The 20,387-nt window shown below is 37.6% G+C and overlaps 1 protein-coding gene across 10 annotated transcripts in view; it reads left to right on the forward strand.

Annotated features, from left to right (window-relative positions):
• The window catches only part of Nrg1 (neuregulin 1), a 1,027,681-nt gene that overhangs the window by 906,669 nt on the left and 100,625 nt on the right, over nucleotides 1-20,387 (forward strand). For 2 of the 10 annotated variants that reach the window (XM_005398392.2, XM_013521518.1), the window contains exon 1: nucleotides 12,539-13,833. The exons of 6 other annotated variants lie outside the window; for them this stretch is intronic. In XM_005398392.2, coding sequence (XP_005398449.1) covers nucleotides 13,134-13,833 — 700 coding nt within the window. In that variant the 5' untranslated portion in view covers nucleotides 12,539-13,133. Of the gene's footprint in view, nucleotides 1-12,484; nucleotides 13,834-20,387 lie in introns of those variants that run through there. 2 more of the 10 variants (XM_005398400.2, XM_013521520.1) reach the window with 2 other exon arrangements.

The following is a 20,387-nucleotide window of genomic DNA, read 5'->3' on the forward strand; positions in this document are numbered from 1 at the left end:
GTGTTTATTACTTTTTGTTGTATTGTACCAAACTTCCTTGTTGATTAGTTTCTGTATACAAAAAATTTTTAAATAAAATGCTCAGATCTGTATCTGTATGTAGTAAATCTCTTTCTCTTCAGCTTTTTTTTGTTTTGTTTTGTTTTGTTTTTGGTACCGGAATCAAACTCAGGACCTTGCGTTTGCCAGGCAGGTGGTTGTGCCGCTGAGCTGTATCCCCGTCCTTTCTCTTCAATTTTGACTATACATTTTTATACTAAAATTTCAAAACTTTTATGCCATTAACATATGTTCTTATTCAATAAAACTTGACTACTGGTACTTTAAAACTTTTCATTGACATCAGCAGGAAATCATAGACCTTTATGAAATAGATAATAAAATGTATTAATGTTTTACTGTATTTATTTATTTTAATCTAGCCACTGAGAACAGTCAAGCCAAACGCTTTCTAGAAAAAGAAAAGAAAAAATCAACCTATTATCAAATTACTACTATAGCCAAGTCTGTTTTGGTGGGTGTTTTGTTTTGATGGCTACTTAAAATGGAAACAGATGGGTTATGTTGTTCTGCCTCTCCTTGTCCAGTACCTCTAAAGCCTTCTTGTCCAGGCATGGTCCCGTCTGGAATTGAATCTTTGCATTCTTCTTCTATCAGTAGTCAAAACAAAACACTATCAGAAGAAAATATTTTCCTAACTGAATATTGCGTAAAGGAAAATCTCAGCTATTTAGACATTCATATGCAATATTTTCTGACAAGCTCACTAAAAATAAATCACAATTTATCAACCAGACAAATAAAATTCATTATAATTCTTAAAAATCTATGGACTTTTACTCCCGAAGTCTTGTGTGCCAGGCTGGGTGCCAGACTGGGATTAAGAAAACCATGTCTTCTACTAGAATGTAAGCATAATGTGTCTTTCCCCAGGGCCCTTTCCCTCTTTGCTTTAGGCACTTGGTAAATAATCATTGAATGAATGACTGAATGCACATATGAATGAAGTTCCCAAAGGTAGCAGGACAGGATCACCTTACAATTCATCTGGGAAAACTTTTAATAAACGTATGACAAAAGGAAAATCTGTGGCACAAGAGACATTAACGATCAGATAGTTCCTTTTCACTTCAGTGCGAGAGATTTCTGACTCGCTGTATTTGTACAGTTTTCAAAACTGATCAGGTTTTTTTTAGAAAAAATGGAAAGAAATCTTCCTGCTGAGCTCCGAGTTTATGGCACACTTTCTTCCTTCGTTTTGTTGATGATGGAAGAAATATGCGACGGAGTGCCATCATCCTGCCTGTGCTTACTGACGACATCATTTAAGTGGGTTGGTTTCATCAAGGCTAGAAAAAAGACACATATAAGTGGACAGACTAATGTTGCACATTAAACCCTTATGTTGGAACAAAGTGCTCCACTGATCAGAAAAATAAATGAGTCTGATGTAGAAATTACGGTACGCATGTGAGCATGGACAGTCCTGTGGTCGTGTTTGTCCTTTGTTTCTCTCTCTCTCCGCCCACTTAAGTCTTATATAAGTCCAAGTAAAAACTGTGCTGTAGAGGTCAAAGACTCATGTAATTGATGACTTTTTTTTAACAAAATATTCTATTGTGTTCTATGGTTTTAAAAGTATTCTGTGGTTCCTGAAGTCACATGCCCTGGGTTTTAGCTTCACACTATCTAGCTGTGCAATGACAGATTATATTTGTAGGTTCCCTAGTTCTTCCTTTTCCCAGCTGTAAATTGGGAATAATAGTCCCTAACTTGCAGCTTGACTGTGCGGGTTTTAGGTACAGACTGATGTAGATATTTTACTTGGCACAGTGTCCTGCTTGTTTTTCACTGTCAACTTTCCCTGCTCTGTTTTCCCCTCCCCTCCCCTCCCCTCCCTTCCCCTTTGTCTTTTCTAAGATGACTCAGACCTTACCACTCTCAAAATTTAAATTTAATTTGCTTTCACTTTCTTCAGATCTCACTCTTACTTCAGAGGGAAGAGAAACAAAAAGGATGGAAATTTTTTTAACTTTTTGCTACCAAATCTACCAACCCCAGCATAATTCCTAGCAAATAACTGGCCACTTGCTGGATGTTTTGGGGATGGGTAGATTAATGGATAGCTAAATGAATTAACTTGTACCTTGGGGATTTAGAGATGGGAACTATTCTTATTATGTGATATATTGACCTTAAAATTTGGAATCTACTGCTTTTGAAAAGCAGGTCATCCTGAGGTTTCGTCTTTTTTTACCTGCCAGCTCGTGAAAAGAAAAAGGTTAAATGCTGAGCAGCAAATTTCCTTATTAGTCGCTATATGCTGGCCAAATTACAAAAATGCCATTTCATTTTGAGTTGGACAACTCAGTCACTTAGCCCTGTGTTTCCACAGGAAGATAATTATTGAGGGTGAAGGTGTAGCTCGGTGTTGGAGCCCTTGCCTAGCATCCGTGAGACCCTGCATTCGATCCCCAGGACTGAAAAATAGAGAATTGCTTTTGTATTTATTTAACTTACTTTCTTTGCTCCAGCTGTAGGTTATAGCTACGAATCACCTGTGTCTAGGAACACACCTAGTTCTGTGAGTGAGGTGAAGTACAATGTTTTCTGTTCGTGTCACACTGTTAAAAAATTTTGAGACACCTGCTATTTTGCATCATCAAATGTTCAGATGTCTTAGAAAACTGCTTAATTAAAAGTATTTATCTGGCTAGAGTCTTTGCTTTAAAAGGTGTGAATGAATAGTAATAATTTAACTTTTGATGTTTCCCATCCAAAATTTTTGACTTTGAATATTTCCGGCGGTAAAATGGAAGAATTAACCAGTCACACAGAGATGCCTTTTAGATACTTTCATATCTATCAGTCAACAGCAGCACACATTTGGAAGGGCAAGAGAGAAGATGAACGCAAGCTAAATCCAGGTACTTAACCTGTGGTGAAGGAGATTCCACCTCAGAAAAGGTTATTATGTGACCTCAAGTGACACAGTCATCAAGGCAAATCCACAGGGAAGATCTTGAAAAATATCCCACAAGATATGTGTGTCACTTTAGAAGCCTGTCTAAAGGCATTCAGAGCCATTTAAGTTGAGCCTTTCCCATCTTACAGGAGGGATGTGCAGGCAAGAAACAAGCATATGCTTGGAGCTCTCTGCATGGCAGTGATGTGTAAAGAAGTACTTTTCCTGCTAGGTTCAATTGCCCTGCATGCCTCTTGTTGTCAGTGATGTGATTTAGTTAAATACAGAAGCTTTTAGAGAGGCTTTGCACTGCATCATACATATTTAATAGCTTGTAAAATATGTACATGAATAACTGGGTGGGAAATACAGCATTGGAGAAGCATACGTCAGAACCACTGGCCTATGGTATTCACTGATCACTTGACCATTGGGAAAAGTATATTCAGGCTGGGAACATCTTGAAAAACCCAGCAATTCTGTTTCAACAGAATAAAGTCCATCATCCCACCCTGCTGATGTTGTCAGTAGTGTGAACTTCAGGCTTTCCTTATTCATATTATTTATAGATGTTTCGGTTCCCTAACAGTTAAAGCTTGGCATTAAGGAAAATCCCTTCTCAATAAATAAATGGTCCTGGAGGTGGAGATGCAGGAAAAGCTCTTAGAATTTCTACAGCAATTAATGATTTGTCATATAAATGTATTTCATTGCCAGTAGATAATGGTCCAAATTATATGAATCTTTTATCCTTGACATAATTGTGAAATTCATTTTAAAAGTCAATCCCTTAAAATACAAGTGATAGGGGAAGGTGCTGGTGGGAGAAGGGGGTGCAGTGGAGGAGGGGAAGTTATCCAGGACAGGTTGCTAAATGTGGGTTTGAGGGGTTATCTTTTTTGTTCAACATAAAAAAATGGGTTTCTCTAATAAAACTGCTGCCTTTCTGGTCAGATATTTGTGGCCAGTAACTGCTAAAAAAATAATCTCTAAAAACTGTTTCCCAGGAGTTTATTATTGCTATTTAAATGAATATTAAGAGTACACAAGCCAGAAACTATTTTATATAAGAAGAGGAAATCTGGGGTCACACACAAATTAATTTAAGAATCACGATTAGAACAGAGGCCCTCTCCTTCCAACTCATGTCTACCACAAACAACTCTTTAGTTACGCATTGTAAAGATAGATAAGAACACCTGATTAGACAATTTAGATTTTTTGAAAACTAATGTTTTTAAAACTAACGTTTTTCCTATATTTGCTTTTTAAAATGTCTACTCATTTGAAAGTAGCCATCAGTTCTTTTTTTCATGCATTTTCAAGTAAATTGTGTACATGACAACATTTTATCCCCAAATACCCTCATATGCATGGCATGTATATCTCACTGCATTCTTTAGAATTACATGTAGGACAGATTATTCCAACAAAGACAATGTATGGTTTTCTTGAATAATCTACCACATTTACACCTGGCATTTTCTCGTCTTCATATTCTGAATGTAACTCAGGCATCAGAACTTCAACTTGTTCATTCTTCCCCCTGCCCTTACCCAGTCTTCTAATTCTCTAAATTAAAAGAAGATACTATGCTGGATCTCCAGTGCTTTCAGTTGATAGTTCCTGATATAGTGTGTGTTTGACCCACTGCAATAGTGGTAGGCTGCTTCATGTTCAGGCATAATCATCTCTGAATGTACACACCCTTCCTACCACCTGTAGGCAATTTCTAATCTCCAGCCTGTTCTAGTGAAAGTCATTGTATCCTACAGACTGTACCCTGTGTGCATGTTGACAAAATGCTGTGAAGAGCAGTCAAAATAAGAACTTGGAGCTTGAATATCTTTCAGAAAGAGGGTCACTAAGTATGTAGGGTAATCTTTCAGGTAGAAATATTCTTTGTGAAAGGAGGTAAGTGATATCTTACTGTGAATATCATTATGGCAGCAAAAACCAAAAAATCTAAATTATCTAATCAAGTGTTCTTATCTATCTTTGCAATGTGTAACTAAAGAGTTGTTTGTGGTAGACATGAGTTGGAAGGAGAGGGCCTCCATTCTAATCGTGATTCTGAAATTAATTTGTGTATGACCCCAGATTTCCTCTTCTTATATAAAATAAAATCCATGAGTAATTTCTGTTCCAGCTACACCATTCAGCCAATGAAAAATTTAAGTTGACTTATTATTGAAATTACAGTTAAATAATTGAAATTAGAGTTAAATAAAAGAATAAAATTCTTTTATTCCAAACAAGTTGTGCAATAGAAAGTAAATCATTGTTAAACAAATCTGATTCTAGCAACATCTTGTGTAATTTGTGATGTGAACTTTTGAGCTGGAAGTAAAATCTTGTTTTAGCACTTTCAAAGTCATATTTTTACAGTATCAAAATTTACAGTATCAACCCCATGGGCTGAGATGCAGAAGTAGGATGGTGGCATTTTGTTTCAAATGGTATTTTTCAGCTTCTGTGAGCATCATAAGGCTGGAACCTTAAAGTGGTGTACCTTGCCAGTTAGGTGACTCACTCGGAATGCAGAATCAGTTCTGGAAGCTGCATATAGTTTTATTCTTCCAAGTTTCCTGTTGGTGCAACCTTACATTTTCATTTTGATCAGGAACAGTGACAAATAACTATGTAGACTGTAAGGAAAATGTATATAGTAAAATACTTCCTATGGTTGAAGCATTTTCAGAGTTAGAAATTTTAAGATTAAACATTTCAGATAATTGCTTCCTCCAAGCTTCCTCTATTCTGGGTAAGTTATTAGGGTTTATTTCATACTTGGGTTGATGTAAAGTTTCAGAATCTCCTAAGTACCTGGTATTCTTTTTTTTTTTCTGGTACCAGGAATTGAACTCACAACCTCGTGCTTGCCAGGCAGGAGCTGTGCTGCTGAGCTAAATCCCCAGCCCAGTACCTGGTATTCTTATGAGTAATCCCCTTCACACATATACATTCTCATGCTCAGTTTCTATTTTAAACAGTATATTAAAAAAATCAAATTAACACACTTAAACATTTGGCGTGATATGCTACATATAAACTACATTTCTCCATTTTGGGGGGATTGGTTTTTAGAGTCAGCTGATATTCAGTTGAACTTTAAACCAAAAACATTACTGCCTGGTATCAATCAAGCTCAATTACTTCCATTTTTGAAACTTTACTGAACTTGTATTAATCTGACATTGATTAGCAGAGATATTTTCCCTTATTTTAAACCAAAATTTCTTTTACTGCAGGAAAAACACATCCACATCCATTATTACTTTGGTAAGTAAGATTACACATGTATAGGGGAACGGAAGCCAAACAGTTCCTTGTATTTTTTGTTCCCTTTGCTGTAACACATGAGGGATAAAGCAAACAAACAGAAAATCCCTGTTAGCTGTGCTGCTCTGTGCCCTCAACTTAACTGTAAAGGTAAATATCAATGAAATAAAGCAAATATTTTTGTTGCAGGTAACTGATCCAACATATATCACTCTAGTAAACATTATAAATGATTATCTATTCACATAATATGAGAGTAATCACTATAAAGGTAAATTTTTATAAAGGTAATTTTTAAATTTCCTCTACCTAACATACAGCTACACATACATACACACACACACACACACACACACACACACACACCCCACACACCCTGTAACTTAACATGATTTGCATTTACTCACACAGGTAAAGTTCTGTCTGAGGTATTCATGTTTTAAAGATGTTTGCCCATCGTTTGTATAGCTTTCACACATGCATTCATTTAAAAAATATACACCAATAGATTTTCTCCTGTGTCCCAGACATGTTGTAGGTAATGGGGATACAGTAGTGGAGACAGACACCAGTGTGTGTCCTTGTGGATCTTATGTTCTGTGGCAACATATCACACATTTGATACAAAGCACGTTGTGCTGAAACCACAGGTCATCCTGGATGACAACCACTTGCACTTAATCCTTTCCTCATATTTCAAGTATATTCTAAATAGGTAGATGGAATGGAGTTGATCAATGGAAAATAATATTTTAAGTATAAAAATGGGACACAGTAAGCCTTTTTCTTATTTTCTCATGAAAATTGTCTTGAGATTCTCAATGACACGTCAATTTATTAAATCATTATTGTACTTCTGAGGTCCTGAAATTTTCAGAAATTTCACCTTTTTTTTGAGGACCAAGGGGGATTGAACAAAATGCCTCACACATCCTGGGCATGTGCTCTACCAGGAAACTACAAGTCTGGTCCTTTCATCACCTGTGAGATTCTTTATAGCAGGAAGGGCAATGTACAGATTGCAAAGTTTTGCTATTTTATTACAGACTACTAGTAATAATAGTCATATGAAATTTTTTTTTTTAATTAGATGGTGTGGAAACCGAAATGGTGATGAATGTCCAGTATAATTGTTTTTCATAGTGTTGAAAGTAATAAATCACAAAATTAACCATTTAAATATAAACGAATTAGTGGCATCTGTCACAACAGTGTGCACCTCCCAACTCCATCAAGTTCCAACACATGTTCAAAGAAAAGTGACTTATAAAATTAGGAATAACTTGCTAAGAAACGGTAAGAAGAAATAGTGATTATCCTGATTTAATAATTACACATTATATACATATTTCAAATCATGACATTTGTGTCCTGCACAATGTGTGTCAATTAAAGGGTAAAATTTTAAAATCTTAATATAAACAAAAATTAATAGGTTCTTTTGAACTAAAGTCACTATAAAAGTAAACTCAGTATAATTTATAACATATGATAAAATACGTTTCCATATGAAATTCAACATGACATTCTCAGCCTTGAGATCATTTACTTTATCTTGAGTGGCAGGAGATTAAACCCAGGAAGAACAAAATGTGCCAGAGTAGATTGATCATCTTGTTACAAAATGAGAACATAGAAGCACAGTCAATACCAAGCATTTAATACAAGGTCTCACAAAATAACTCTTAACGTTAGGTAAAATTGTCTTCCGAGAGACCATGTTAAGTAGGTAAAAATCAAGTGTGGAGTCTGGACTCCTCCTCAAAGTGGACAGAAAATACTCACCCAGTAAGGGGAAATGACTTTCCTCTCAACCAGTTGGTATCGTAAATAGTGTGGAAGAGTATCTGACAAGTCTTGGATGTAGTATACCTTCAGAGAACTTTTCTGTTTCATTGGAGAGAGAAGAATTACAGGGAAAACACTTAAATATTGATTTATTTCAAACCTTCCACCCACTGAAAGGAACTGCTATGAGTGAGAATTAAATACTTCTGGGATATCTGCTTTAATAGAACAGCTACATTCATATAAAGCATATTTGGTAGTAATCAGAGACAATTTGTTAAGGAAGTATCTTAACTATGTATTAAAAGATTTTGTAACTATGAAAGGGCACACAGATGGTATTTTGGATGAATGGATATGAAAAAAGTGTACCACTTTGTTAAAGGTTCTATAATCTGGGTAATTCAATTTCAATTAAAAGTATAACCAAACAATGCGTGTATATTCAATGGCTTGTACAGCTAGATTAGAACAAATAAATAGTGCTAGTCCCTGCCTTCTAAGAAATTTTATTCTTTATCCCTGCATATGTCACATAATTAGACAATAACACATGCCATGAAAACATGTCCTAATGAATGATACAGCGGAGAAAATGCTGGCTGGGTGGTTGAGAAGAATAGCCAGGGCTCTGTGGAGGCCGAGGGGATGTTGTTCGATGGGAAAGGCCAGCCACTCTATCTGGGCACTGTACATTCTGAGAGAACAGCAAGCTTTTAAAATTACCTTTCTGGTAAAAATCCTGCTTTCACATTTCATGAACAAATACATGTGTAATTTACTACTTCTAGTTATCTCCAAAAATGAAATGGCTGTTGTCACTCTATATTACATATTATAAAGTAAATTCTACTTCTTTCAGTCATAAAATTTAGGAACAGGGATTAACTTTGAAAAGGAAAAAGAAAGAAAGAAAGAAAGAAAGAAAAAAAGAAAGAAAGAAAGAAAGAAAGAAAGAAAGAAAGAAAGAAAGAAAGAGAAAGAGAAAGAAAGAAAAAGAAAGGAAAGGAAGGGAAAAGAAGATAAAAGAGAAGGTTATTGGGTAAATATCTGCCAACTGCAGCCCCAGCTGACACTAGTGGAGCAGAAGAACCCCTCAGTTGAAGCTGGTGACCCTAAAGCCTAGTGAGACATTATGCAGCAGTTGTTTTAAGCTGTTTGCGGGCAGTTTGTTTCACAGCAACACGTAATTGAAACAGCTTCCTCAAAGACTGCTGGAACTGATACTGTGGAAGAGCTCCTTCGATTTAAACCATAAATAGATGATATTTACATGCTTAATCTTTACCACTAACTTCTGAAAATCACTAGGCAAAATTTTAGGAGGCTCTTACTTTAGGAACTAAGCACTTTTAAATTTGTTAACTATATTCGGATAATAATTCCCATATCATTGTTGCACTTTCTGGTTCTCTTACTCACACTGAACTAATATGTAAAAAATATATAATAGAGGTACTCTTGATTAAAAAAGAAAAACTGATCTTAGCTGAAATAGCATGAGTCAGGCCTTCTGCACATCTTGGCTCTATCATTTAGTCTGTGGCTAAATTGCCCAAGTTACTTTACTCTCTCAAAGTAATTATTTATTTACTCTCAAAGAAATACAGATTGCATAGGACTAGTAAGGATCAGAAATAATGTAGCTTTTATTGTTATAAGGAAGGTGGTAATGTAAGATTTTAGAAGGTAGTAAAAATCTCTTTTCATGTTTTTAAAGAGGACCTGCAAATATGGGTGTTCCTGAGTTTTATTAGGGTGAAACATAGAGAGTTAAAATGCTACATCCTTGCACTTCTTCCTGCAGAAATGCATGTTTCAACCACAGGGGAGTCTCACCTCTAGCCCCGTGATTACTCCCTTTCCTCACACGTTGTTGTGGTAGTGGATTTGACGAATGGATTAGTAACTTCTGGCCCCTGCTCCCAAGGTAGAAGTAATGGAGAATTCCTTTTATTCTTCACCTCCTGTCCTACTTCCTTTCTCTAATTACATTCATCTTCCCATTTCATGGAAAAAACAATTTTATTATGGGAAGCTGGCTCTCTGCAAACTGATCTGAGCACCAAGGTACCGCAAAGTTTATGAAATTCATTTCCAGAGAGAAACATGCATAACTCAGACATGTGTGATTTATATAGTCCAAGGCAAAGAACAGTTATGGAAGTTGCAGGATTCTGTGATGTTTTATACCAGACCTCATAGAATACATTGGTATTCCTCTGTGTGTGTGAGTGCTGGAAATTTTTAATATGACAACTACAGAGGACCCCACTAATTTTTTTTTTTTTTTGTCTGATGAATATGTTTACTCATAATGGTTAAAGTGAGGTGAGTGATTGCCATTAATGCAGATTAAGAACCATTTTTCTTAGGTATGGAGATTACTATTCTTGTCATCTTCTCCTACTTTTTGGACTTCTGGATACCTGAACCCCACTTTGGTTTATGAAGTTTAGATGAAATTGACTATGAATGATTTACCAAAGTATTAGACTTTTGAGCTGTGGGCAAGTTGGAAGAGTTAAGTGTTATATACTTAAACTAGATGATCTTTGAAGAAATTGTAAAGTACCCTAGTTTAACATCCACCTCTACTTGTTTAAACTATTTTTTAATATTTACACATTGAAAATGCTCTCATAGAAATATTTTACTGTGAAATTTCATGTCCATCATGAAATCTTTGTTAAGACACCTTTCACTGCTTTAAATTCAAGTAGGTAAAATTAAAAAGTACACATAGGAATCTAGTTACTGGTCTGTAGATGCAGGTTATGTGGCGATGAAGTTAAGGATAATTATTTTGCCCATAAGCTTTCTATAGTCATGGTAGCAATTATGTAGGTTAGTTCAGGCTTTTGTTGGTATTGGCGATAGTACTGAAAACACAGTTTAAGATTTTAATACTCCTTAAGTCATTTATAATTATAGAGTAATTTCATCTTGAAGGAAATAATAATATTCTTAGGTCCTACCATTTGAAGCTTAAGTATATTTCAAAGCAGTGGAGATTGTGCTGTATGAAATATAGTGTACTTAAAGCAGGTTTTCTTCAGACTTAAGCTTCTGGGACTCGTATGATGGGTATATAGTACAGATTTAGAGAGAGTTTTAAAGACTCTTATTGACAGACGTGAACAGAATGGCTCCTCTGAAACCATTTGGATGTCCAGTTACAGTGAAGTGTGGACTAAGGATTCAGATGCACACAGTGTGCACCGACATGCAACAGAATGTTCGGAGGAGCCTGTGTTCCTGCTAAGGACAGTGTGTTTCTCTTGGTCTTTAGAAGAAAAGACCAAGACTTCTAAAGACTGCTGCTTTAGAAGAAAAAAAAAAATCAGCATTGAAATCATCAGAAAGGTATAGCTCTAGCTCCTGAAACCTAATTCAGAAGGTGCACTCTTATGGAAAACTCCTAATACTTTCCGTGTGGCGATAGCTGAGGCATGGTATATATTACAGCGTCCAGGAAATTCAAACCTCTACAGTACCGAGTCACAAGGAAAGGCTAATTTAAAAATAAGAAAGTAGCCCTTGCTGCTTTATAGCTCCGTTACTTACAGGGTTTCTTATTAGCTTAACATTAGCCTAGTTTGCTCTGGTGGGACAAGACATGGAAATTTAAAGAAAGCGTTCTTATAGCGTCCTCTTCTCTCCCTTGGTCCCCGCCCTCCGCTCTCAGCATGTCAAGCTGGGCCTGAGGGCTCTGACACAGTGTCACTGGAAGGGCTAAAGGCAGAGCTGTCCATGGTTAGAAATGATGTTGTAACTGTTGGTTGAAGATCAGGTAATAGCAGTCCTGTTGGTGAACAAAACTTATTAGAGGATGAGGGAAGGAATGCTATCTCCCAGCAGCAGGCAGGAAGGAATCGCTGTTGAAAAGCTTACCTCTCTAGGGAGGCATCAGATATCAGACTTTGCCAAGCCTCAGGTCCAACCCAGAAGGTCCCACCTACATCCCCCACCCCATCCCAGCTTTGTTAGATTGCTAGCATCGATCGCTGGCTTTTTCTGACCCGGCAGTGGGTGAAGAAAAGAGCCAGCAGGACTGAAAGCAAGCAAGATTGTGGGTGGGGGGTGCAGGGCTGGGGCTGCTTTCACGGAGAAAGCAAAAGAAAAGAAAAGGGGTGAGGGCCTTGGGAATCAAGCTTAACTGGTGCCCGCCTGCCTCTCTTTGATTTGATGGCCTTTATTCCTTCTAATTGGATAAAATAGGAAGTCACTGGCAGTCCTGTGTTGCTGGGTGCAGAGTACTGATTTTACTCAGAGGAGCAGCAGTTTAGAGTGGAGATAGAGGGGGAGCGGGATGGTGAGAGAGGGAGGAAGAGACAGACAGACAGACTTGGGATGAGGCAGGGGAGGAGAGAGAAAAGAGACTGAAAGAAGACAGCAGAGGAAGAAAGTGACTTGAGCGCTCCAGAAGGACAAAGAGGAGTGGTTGGGGGTGGGGTGGAGCAGGGCGGGGAAGGAGTCACCGCCCCTCCCGCTGCGCTCCCAGCACAGCGCCCGGTGATGAGACTGTTTGCGGTGATGCTCAGAGGGCAGGCACCTGCTGCTCTGTAATGATTCAGCCTCTTTCAGCCGCGTTAACACAACAGGATGCTGTTGCTACTGTCACTGTTACCTCTCCTGCCTCCGCTGCTGCTCCCGCCGCCGCCGCCGCCGCCTCTGGTCCTGCTTTTGCTTTTACTTCTCCTGCATGACAGTTGTTTTCTTCATCTAAGCAGACACCAGCTTCAGATGCTTGAGGTGAGAAACGTGCCTTTCAGTTTGGGCTACTGGTTTACTTAATTAACCGGCCTTCAGCTTTGTTTCTGTTTTGGATCCTGTCCTCTTGACTGGTCTGTCGGGATGGTTTGGAGAAGCCTTTAAAAGAACTGGAAAAGTGGCCCAAAAACAACAGCTAAAAAATTATTATAATATGTTTTCATTTTATAGTTGCTAGGAGCTTTTTCTTTTCCTTTTTCTTGTTTTCTTTCTTCCTCGTGAACTCCTTGCTTTTGGTAATGGCCTTGGACTTGGACGACTTATCGATTTCCCTCTGGAAGATGCTGCATCATTTGCTTGCGGGGGGCCTGCGTGGTAATGGACCATGAGAGAGGCCAGGCCTTCTGGAGGTGAGCCGATGGAGATTTATTCCCCAGACATGTCTGAGGGAGCTGCCGAGAGGTCCTCCAGCCCCTCCACTCAACTGAGTGCAGACCCATCTCTGGATGGACTTCCGGCCGCCGAGGACATGCCAGAGACCCAGACTGAAGACGGCAGCCCCCCTGGACTCGTGGGTCTGGCTGTGCCCTGCTGTGTGTACCTGGAGGCAGAGCGCCTGAGAGGTTGCCTCAACTCCGAGAAAATCTGCATCGTCCCCATTCTAGCTTGCCTGGTCAGTCTCTGCCTCTGCATTGCTGGCCTTAAGTGGGTATTTGTGGACAAGATATTTGAGTATGACTCTCCTACTCACCTTGACCCTGGGGGATTAGGCCAGGACCCTGTTATTTCTTTGGATCCAACTGCTGCCTCAGCTGTGTGGGTATCGTCTGAGGCTTACACTTCACCTGTCTCTAGGGCTCAATCTAAAACTGAGGTTCAAGTTACAGTGCAAGTTGACAATGCTGCCGTTACCTCTGAACCTGCAGCTGCACCAACCCCAAAGAATCGTATTTTTGCTTTTTCTCTCCTTCCATCCACTGCGCCATTCTTCCCTTCACCTACTCGGAACCCTGAGGTGAGAACACCCAAGTCAGCAACTCAGCCACAAACAACAGAAACTAATCTCCAAACTGCTCCTAAACTTTGTAAGTAGAGTGAAATGATGCTGACTAAATGAAAAGGTGGGCTCACGCTCCCCAGAGGTGTTCTCCAGATTGCGGAGCTGCTTCCTCCCTTGCATTGTAATTACATGGTTTTATTTGAGTAAATCATGTGACTGAGATGCTCGGGGTGGCATTGAAGAGACGGGTAAAAAAATCCTGTAAACTACTCCTTTGAAGCTGTCTTCTAAGGGCAGCTCCCTCCAGCTTAATTGTTAAATCAGGGTTTGGGGATCCAAAACTTCAGTATCTGCAAGTCATGCTTAAATTTAACTTAAATTCATCTCTAACAGTTTTAGGGATTAAAACATCAGACCACCCCTGGTTTATTATAGGAATGTGGTGTCCATATATCAGTAGGTCTTATTTCCTGTGTATCTTTTTCTGATTGGAGACTTTTATGGCCTTTTGGTTACCTTCTGCCTGCAGCAGCCCATGATACCCATTATCTTTCTTTATCTCTTTGCTCTCCCCCGCTTCTCCCCACCTTTGGATGTTTAGTGATTTTTTTCCCAACAGTGCAGCAAGCATTAAGACAGTTACAGTGCTCACTTCTCTCTAGCCTGACACTATTACTGTCCTGCACAGATTGCACTTTCAGTGGCTAGGAACTTGTTATGGGCAGCTTATTTTGTTTAAAGCCTATTACAATTCTGCATGAAGGAATTTTCCCAAATTAATTTTGTCTTCTCCAATCGAGTGTTTAAATAGCGTCCTCAGCAGTCATTAAAATGTACAAGGTCTATTAGTAAGTTACATCTTTTTCTTTTCTTCAGACATGTCATTTTATCGGGTCAGGTTGAAGCAGCCTGGTTTAATAACCTGTAAGTAAACAGACTCCACGCTCTTAAAACAGCACTGGACAATGTATTGCCATTTGCACTGGGTCATTGCAATAGCTTTATAATGGAAAGTTGGCAAGGATGAAACTGTGATTCGCTGTATTGTTCCCAACCTCAGTATATAAAAGAAGAGTTTTTATAGCTTTCTTGAAAAATTGTTTTTAGTTTGTTTTGTTGTATCTTCCATCACTTTTTATCATTGATAAAAGCAAGAAAGTAAAAGATCAGAGAATTTGGTTTTTAATAACATGTGTGAAATCTCTTAGAGGTAAAGGAGTTAAAGGTAGAGCATCTAGGATGAAATACTGCTTCCATTTTCCCCATAGACTGTAATAAAGAATAAAGAATATATTCTCCAGACATTAAGTACGAAGTAGCTACTGTGGTATAGGAAAACAGAAAAATTTGATATGTGTTTTCGATTCACCATCATTTTACATGCGGCAGCTTCGGTGGCAAAGGTTAAAAAAGAGGTTTGTTTTTTCCAAGTGTAATTAGAAAACCTCCTCCATGCGTACACTGCTTTGTATCTTTATCAAATCCCTAAAGCATCATTAAAGATGTGACAGACATCACTGCATTCACTGCCTCTTCCCACCTGGCAGAATGACCAGGAAATAATACCCAGATGAAATGACAAGCTATAAAAAGCAAGTGCAGATCTTGCAAAGAGAAGCAGAATTCAGTATGAAGACAAGGTTACTTTTTTATCATTTAAAACTTAAATGTTTAATGAAAATATGCCTGGATTGGGTTGAGTTGCCCAGCAAAAGATACATGACTCTTTAAAAGAAACTCTTCAACTAAATTCTCTTATGTTTGTCATCTGATGAAATCAAACAAAGAAACATGCAGCACATTTTCTTGAGCTAGGACTCTCTTAGGAAGTACTTGTCAAGTTTTGCAAAATTGTTTTTAAGGAAAATGCTTCTACTAAGTGTTTTAATAGAGTCTGCATTTGATACAGTTGTTTTTCCTTTCTTTTTTTCTAAGGGAGGACATTGATTTTGTGGCATTTTCAATAAATGGAAAAGATTTACTGCTGCCTAAAAGCATCACTGATGCACAGCTGTAGCATTCTGAAGTGTGTCAGAGATAAGTAGGCTGGGAAGTAGTTTCTCTGAAAAGTTAAGGTACAGATGGTTAACATTATGAAGTCTCACATACTTTTCTGTGTGGGAAAACTGTTAATTTTTTGGAATAACCCCTAAAATAATTCTAAAATTGCAAATAAAAAATGTTTTTATTTTTGTTTTTGTTTTGAGTGGGTGTCCAGGCAATTTTATGTTTAGAGACTTTTGATTGGTTGTTTTTGTTTAAACAGTTTATAACTATTAAATGAAGGGAATGCAAAAAAAAAAAAAAGCTTGCAATCAGATTACCATTTTGCAATCCCTTGCACTCTTCAAATTTGAAAGTATTGTTTAGTCGGGGAAAGCGCTGGGACTTTCTTTTCATCACGTATGTCTTTGACATAAAGTAAGCTGTCATGAGTTCTGTTTCTCAAGGACATTATCATATCTGAAACATGCTTTGCAGTGGTTGCAGGACTTTATTCTCCCTTTTGCATTTTCCTTCTGTCTCAGCATATTCAGTGTATTATGCACAGAGCTGCAGCCTTCAAGGTCATAGACGGTTGAGGGCTAATTGATTCTTCTTTATGCTGGAGCCTGAGAGTAGAAGAACAACAGTCTCGGTAATTGTGTCTGCTCTTAGTCCCCAAACCAATCTACCTCCACTAGTAGGATTCTTTTTAGAAATATTAGAATTACTCTCTTCCTCAATGACTCTTGTCAGATTATAACATCCTTTGTTTTTAATATAATAAATGGCAAATATAGCATTCTAAGTTGCCTATAGATGCAGTGGCTATGTTCTTTTTCTAAACTGGGTATTTCTTTCATAATGTAATATAATTTCATGGTTTTACCATGTTCATCTGTGCATACTTAGAGTTATCAAGAAATCTGAGACTGGAATGAATATTCTGAAATTTTTCTATGTGTGATTAATGTTTTCCCAACCCCACAATGACTTCATTGCTGTGTTATAAATGAAGTTTTTGGTTTTCATTGAACCACATAATATTTGACCCATCGATTTTTTTTTTTTTTGAGTTTTTGTTTTATCTTTTTTGAGATACTGAGGATCAAACCCAGAGCTTTGCATATCCTTGGCAAGAAATACTCTGCCACCTAGCTGTATTCCCAGCCTGGGCCATTAATTTGTTTTCTCGGGGTAGGCTTTAAAATTTTTCCTATTCCCTATTTACATGGAAATGACAGACTTTAGGGAGGTTGCAAACTTAAGATTATCATAAAAAAGAGCCTATTAATTAGACTCCTGCCAGGAAACTATGGTACCATCTTGAAAGAAAATGTTTTCTGGACGAAAAACCCTGCTTGACAACAGACTCTTGGATACAAGAATATATTGGTATTTTCATTTTAGGCCAAATGTGTTTTGCTTTGTCTTAACTCTTTTTGTTGGGTTGCATGGCAAACCATTGTTACCACAGTGACAATACAAATCGCTGCCATCTGCAAAAGATCAACATGATGAATATATCAAACAGTTCCGTCTCTTGCATTGGGAAGTGGCACTCATTGTAATTCCAGTGGGTCCTTCGCTTAGCTGCTCATGACTGTGCTTGAAGGTATTTCAGAGTTTTTTCAAACAACTTGTCTCTACTTTAACCATAATTACTGAAAGCATATATAACATTTAGAACCGGAAAGAACTGAGTATTCCCTAATTTGGACCATTTTAAATAATTGAAATGGCTACTGAAACTGTTTTACTAAAATTCACTGAACTGAAAAATTTAAGAAATCTAATATAAAGTAATGGAAAATTAATAGAAAATAGAATAATATTCTGTCTCCTGGAATTTTAATGTACACATACAGAGCTATGATCTCCTGTGATTTCAGCCCTCTTCTAGAGAGTTAAAGCTGGACAATCTGTAGTTTAAGGGGCTTTTTACTGAGAGCTAGGCAGGTAGTTCAAGAAGGAACACTGGTCAAGTGTGTGTAGTTCACATCACCAAAATTAGATTTTCTTCTTGCCTTTCTGTGTTGCTCTTATTCAATTCAGTAGTGGTGGTCTCTCCGTTTATTTATTTGATCATCTGTGCATCATTCAGCTTGCTGATTGAAGCAACTTGGGTGCCCAGGGTAAGCTTTTCCCTGACACACAGGAGATAGCTATGTGGCTCACCTCTTTCTTCCCTACCCATCCTGCTTTGGTGCTTCCTCCTTGTTCCATAGTGATGTACAGGTCAGGCTGCATCTTCTCCCAGCTCATCTTTCCAGTTACACTTTAAATTTTTCTTATTGTTTAAATTATGCCATTCTGGCTTTATATATCAGTATTATGACACCACAGTATCTTTGTGACTTTTCACATGTAACTTCATTTAATTTATTTTAATACTGAATGGTACTTGTACATATTACAAACATACATACAAAAAACATAGTTAGCCAGTAAAAAGTACACCAAGTATACTAGTTTCTTGATTTAAACTTTTTTCTTCAGTACTAGAGATCGAATCCAAGCTACTTCCCCAGCCCTTTTTTATTTTTTATTTTGAGACAACATCTCACTGATTTGCTGAGGTTGTCCTTAAACTTGTGATCCTCCTACCTCAGCCTTTAGAGTAGCTTGGATTCCAGGGCTTTGCCCTGGCTCAGAGCTTCATGTAAACTTTTGTTCCTCTTCTTGTCTCTTGCTTAGCTGTTCCTTAGTGTGCTTCCTGCAGGTCTGGCTGACTCTTTCAGGTGTTTCTATATAGCAGCTCTCATACAGTCTCAGAAAATATTATGCCCCAATCTTTCTTAGTTGTTCCTCCTCTTTTCCTCTTAATAATATCGCATAGCATCCTTTGAATGCATGAAGGAAGGGATATTTTATAGATCAAATAACCAAAGCAAGAAAAAGTTGTGACTTGTCTAGAAACTTGTAAGCACCAAGAATATAACTTGTCTACCAAGTCTACTGAACTACTAAACCATAAACTTTACATGGCTACTTGTATGCTCATGTTTCCGGTTTTATTATTTCTGTTACATGTCATGTTTTCATTTTTATTCCGTTGTTTCTTTTGCTCTATCCAGCAAATGTGTGTCAAGTGCTCACTGTGTGCCAGGCTCTGTTCTGGACTATATGTTCTGTTACAGCCTTTGTGAGGCTTATATTCTAGTGAAATATAGAAACTCTAGCTGTGTAACCCAATTGGAGGTAATTTTACTTCTTACATACACGTAATTATGTAGAGGATACTCTGACTTCAGCATTTCTTCTCTTGATTTTAATTTTGTTCACTTTTTGACTCTCATTCCTGTTCTTTCTTTGGTATGTTCCTCTTCTCCATATGCTAAATATGGATCTCTTGCCCAGCAGAGGCATCTATCTTAAAGTGACAGCAGTCGAACCTCTGCTCCCAGCAGCCCAGGTAGCTTTGGGTGACTCATGTTTGGCCGGGTTAGTGCTATTTAATGACTCATAGGTATGACTGGGAAGGTTCTAACTCTCTGGCCCTTGAGGAGCATTTTTTAAGATGAATGTGTACATAACTCTTTTAGCATTTACAGATCGTAAGATATTTTCGTATGTTAGAAAGCCAATAGATACAAATACTTTCATTTTTGTGTTTTAGTATATTTTTTTCTGTTTTCTTTTGACCTGCAGAACATCAGAATTATTCAGATAATTGTTCACTGGGAATTTTTAGTTTACTACATGGAGGAAAGCTACACTCTGCCATTAAGTCATTAGTTCTCAAACTACCTGAGGGCGTGGTTCATATATGATGCAAATGAAGGGCAACTGGCTGAAAGTGAATGAAGTTCCTCAGTACCATCTCAGAGTTTACTGAGTCTTTATTGTAGTGAATTTAACCGTGTGTGTGTGTGTGTGTGTGTGTGTGTGTGTGTGTGTAAAAGCATCCAATGACTTGCTCAAGATCACCGTATCTAGTTAATGGAGGTGCTAAGTGATCTTTTCCTTCGCCTCAGCTTATTTTTCTTCAATCTGTTCTAAGCAATTACATGCAAATAATAAATGTTATTTTGATTTTAAAAATTGATTTTCTTATTATGTAAATTCTATTCAGTGAAACTTTTATCACTGCATTGCAGATGCCCTTATGCGAAAGAATGTTCACCTCTGTGATCTTAATCAACGTAAGACAGTGCTGTAAAGTAGATACCAATCTTCCAATGATACCGCATAAATGGAATTTCTTAACCATTGAAGTTTTCCCAACTAAAATATGTCACATATTTGAAAAGAAATGAGTTCCTTAGTTTTCACAGCAAACAGCAATACTGTTGAGAGAGGCTCATGTTCCAGAAGGTTATTAAATATTTGACCTCTGAAGTCCTTGATTCTCTTCCTCTTTGTTTTAGCTGTCCAGTTGGAAAGATGTGAATTTTAATCCTACTTACCCCTGTTCATGATGTTATAAAAGTATGCCATCCCTCCAAGTCTGTGTCCTCACATCTCATAATAGTAATACGTGTGTCTTAAAACTTTTGGGGAGGATTAAATGAGATATTGGAAAGCAGCAAACCTATGCCAGAAACCGAATAAATGTAAAACCAATGCAGATTTCTACTTCTTTCTACTTTCACCTCCTTTCTTCACTTTGTCCTTTCATTTCTTTGATCTTGACAGTAGTTGTATGTCAAAGTT

This window comes from Chinchilla lanigera, unplaced genomic scaffold, assembly GCF_000276665.1.
Source record: "Chinchilla lanigera isolate Chin_1 unplaced genomic scaffold, ChiLan1.0 scaffold00062, whole genome shotgun sequence".
NCBI lineage: Eukaryota > Metazoa > Chordata > Mammalia > Rodentia > Chinchillidae > Chinchilla > Chinchilla lanigera.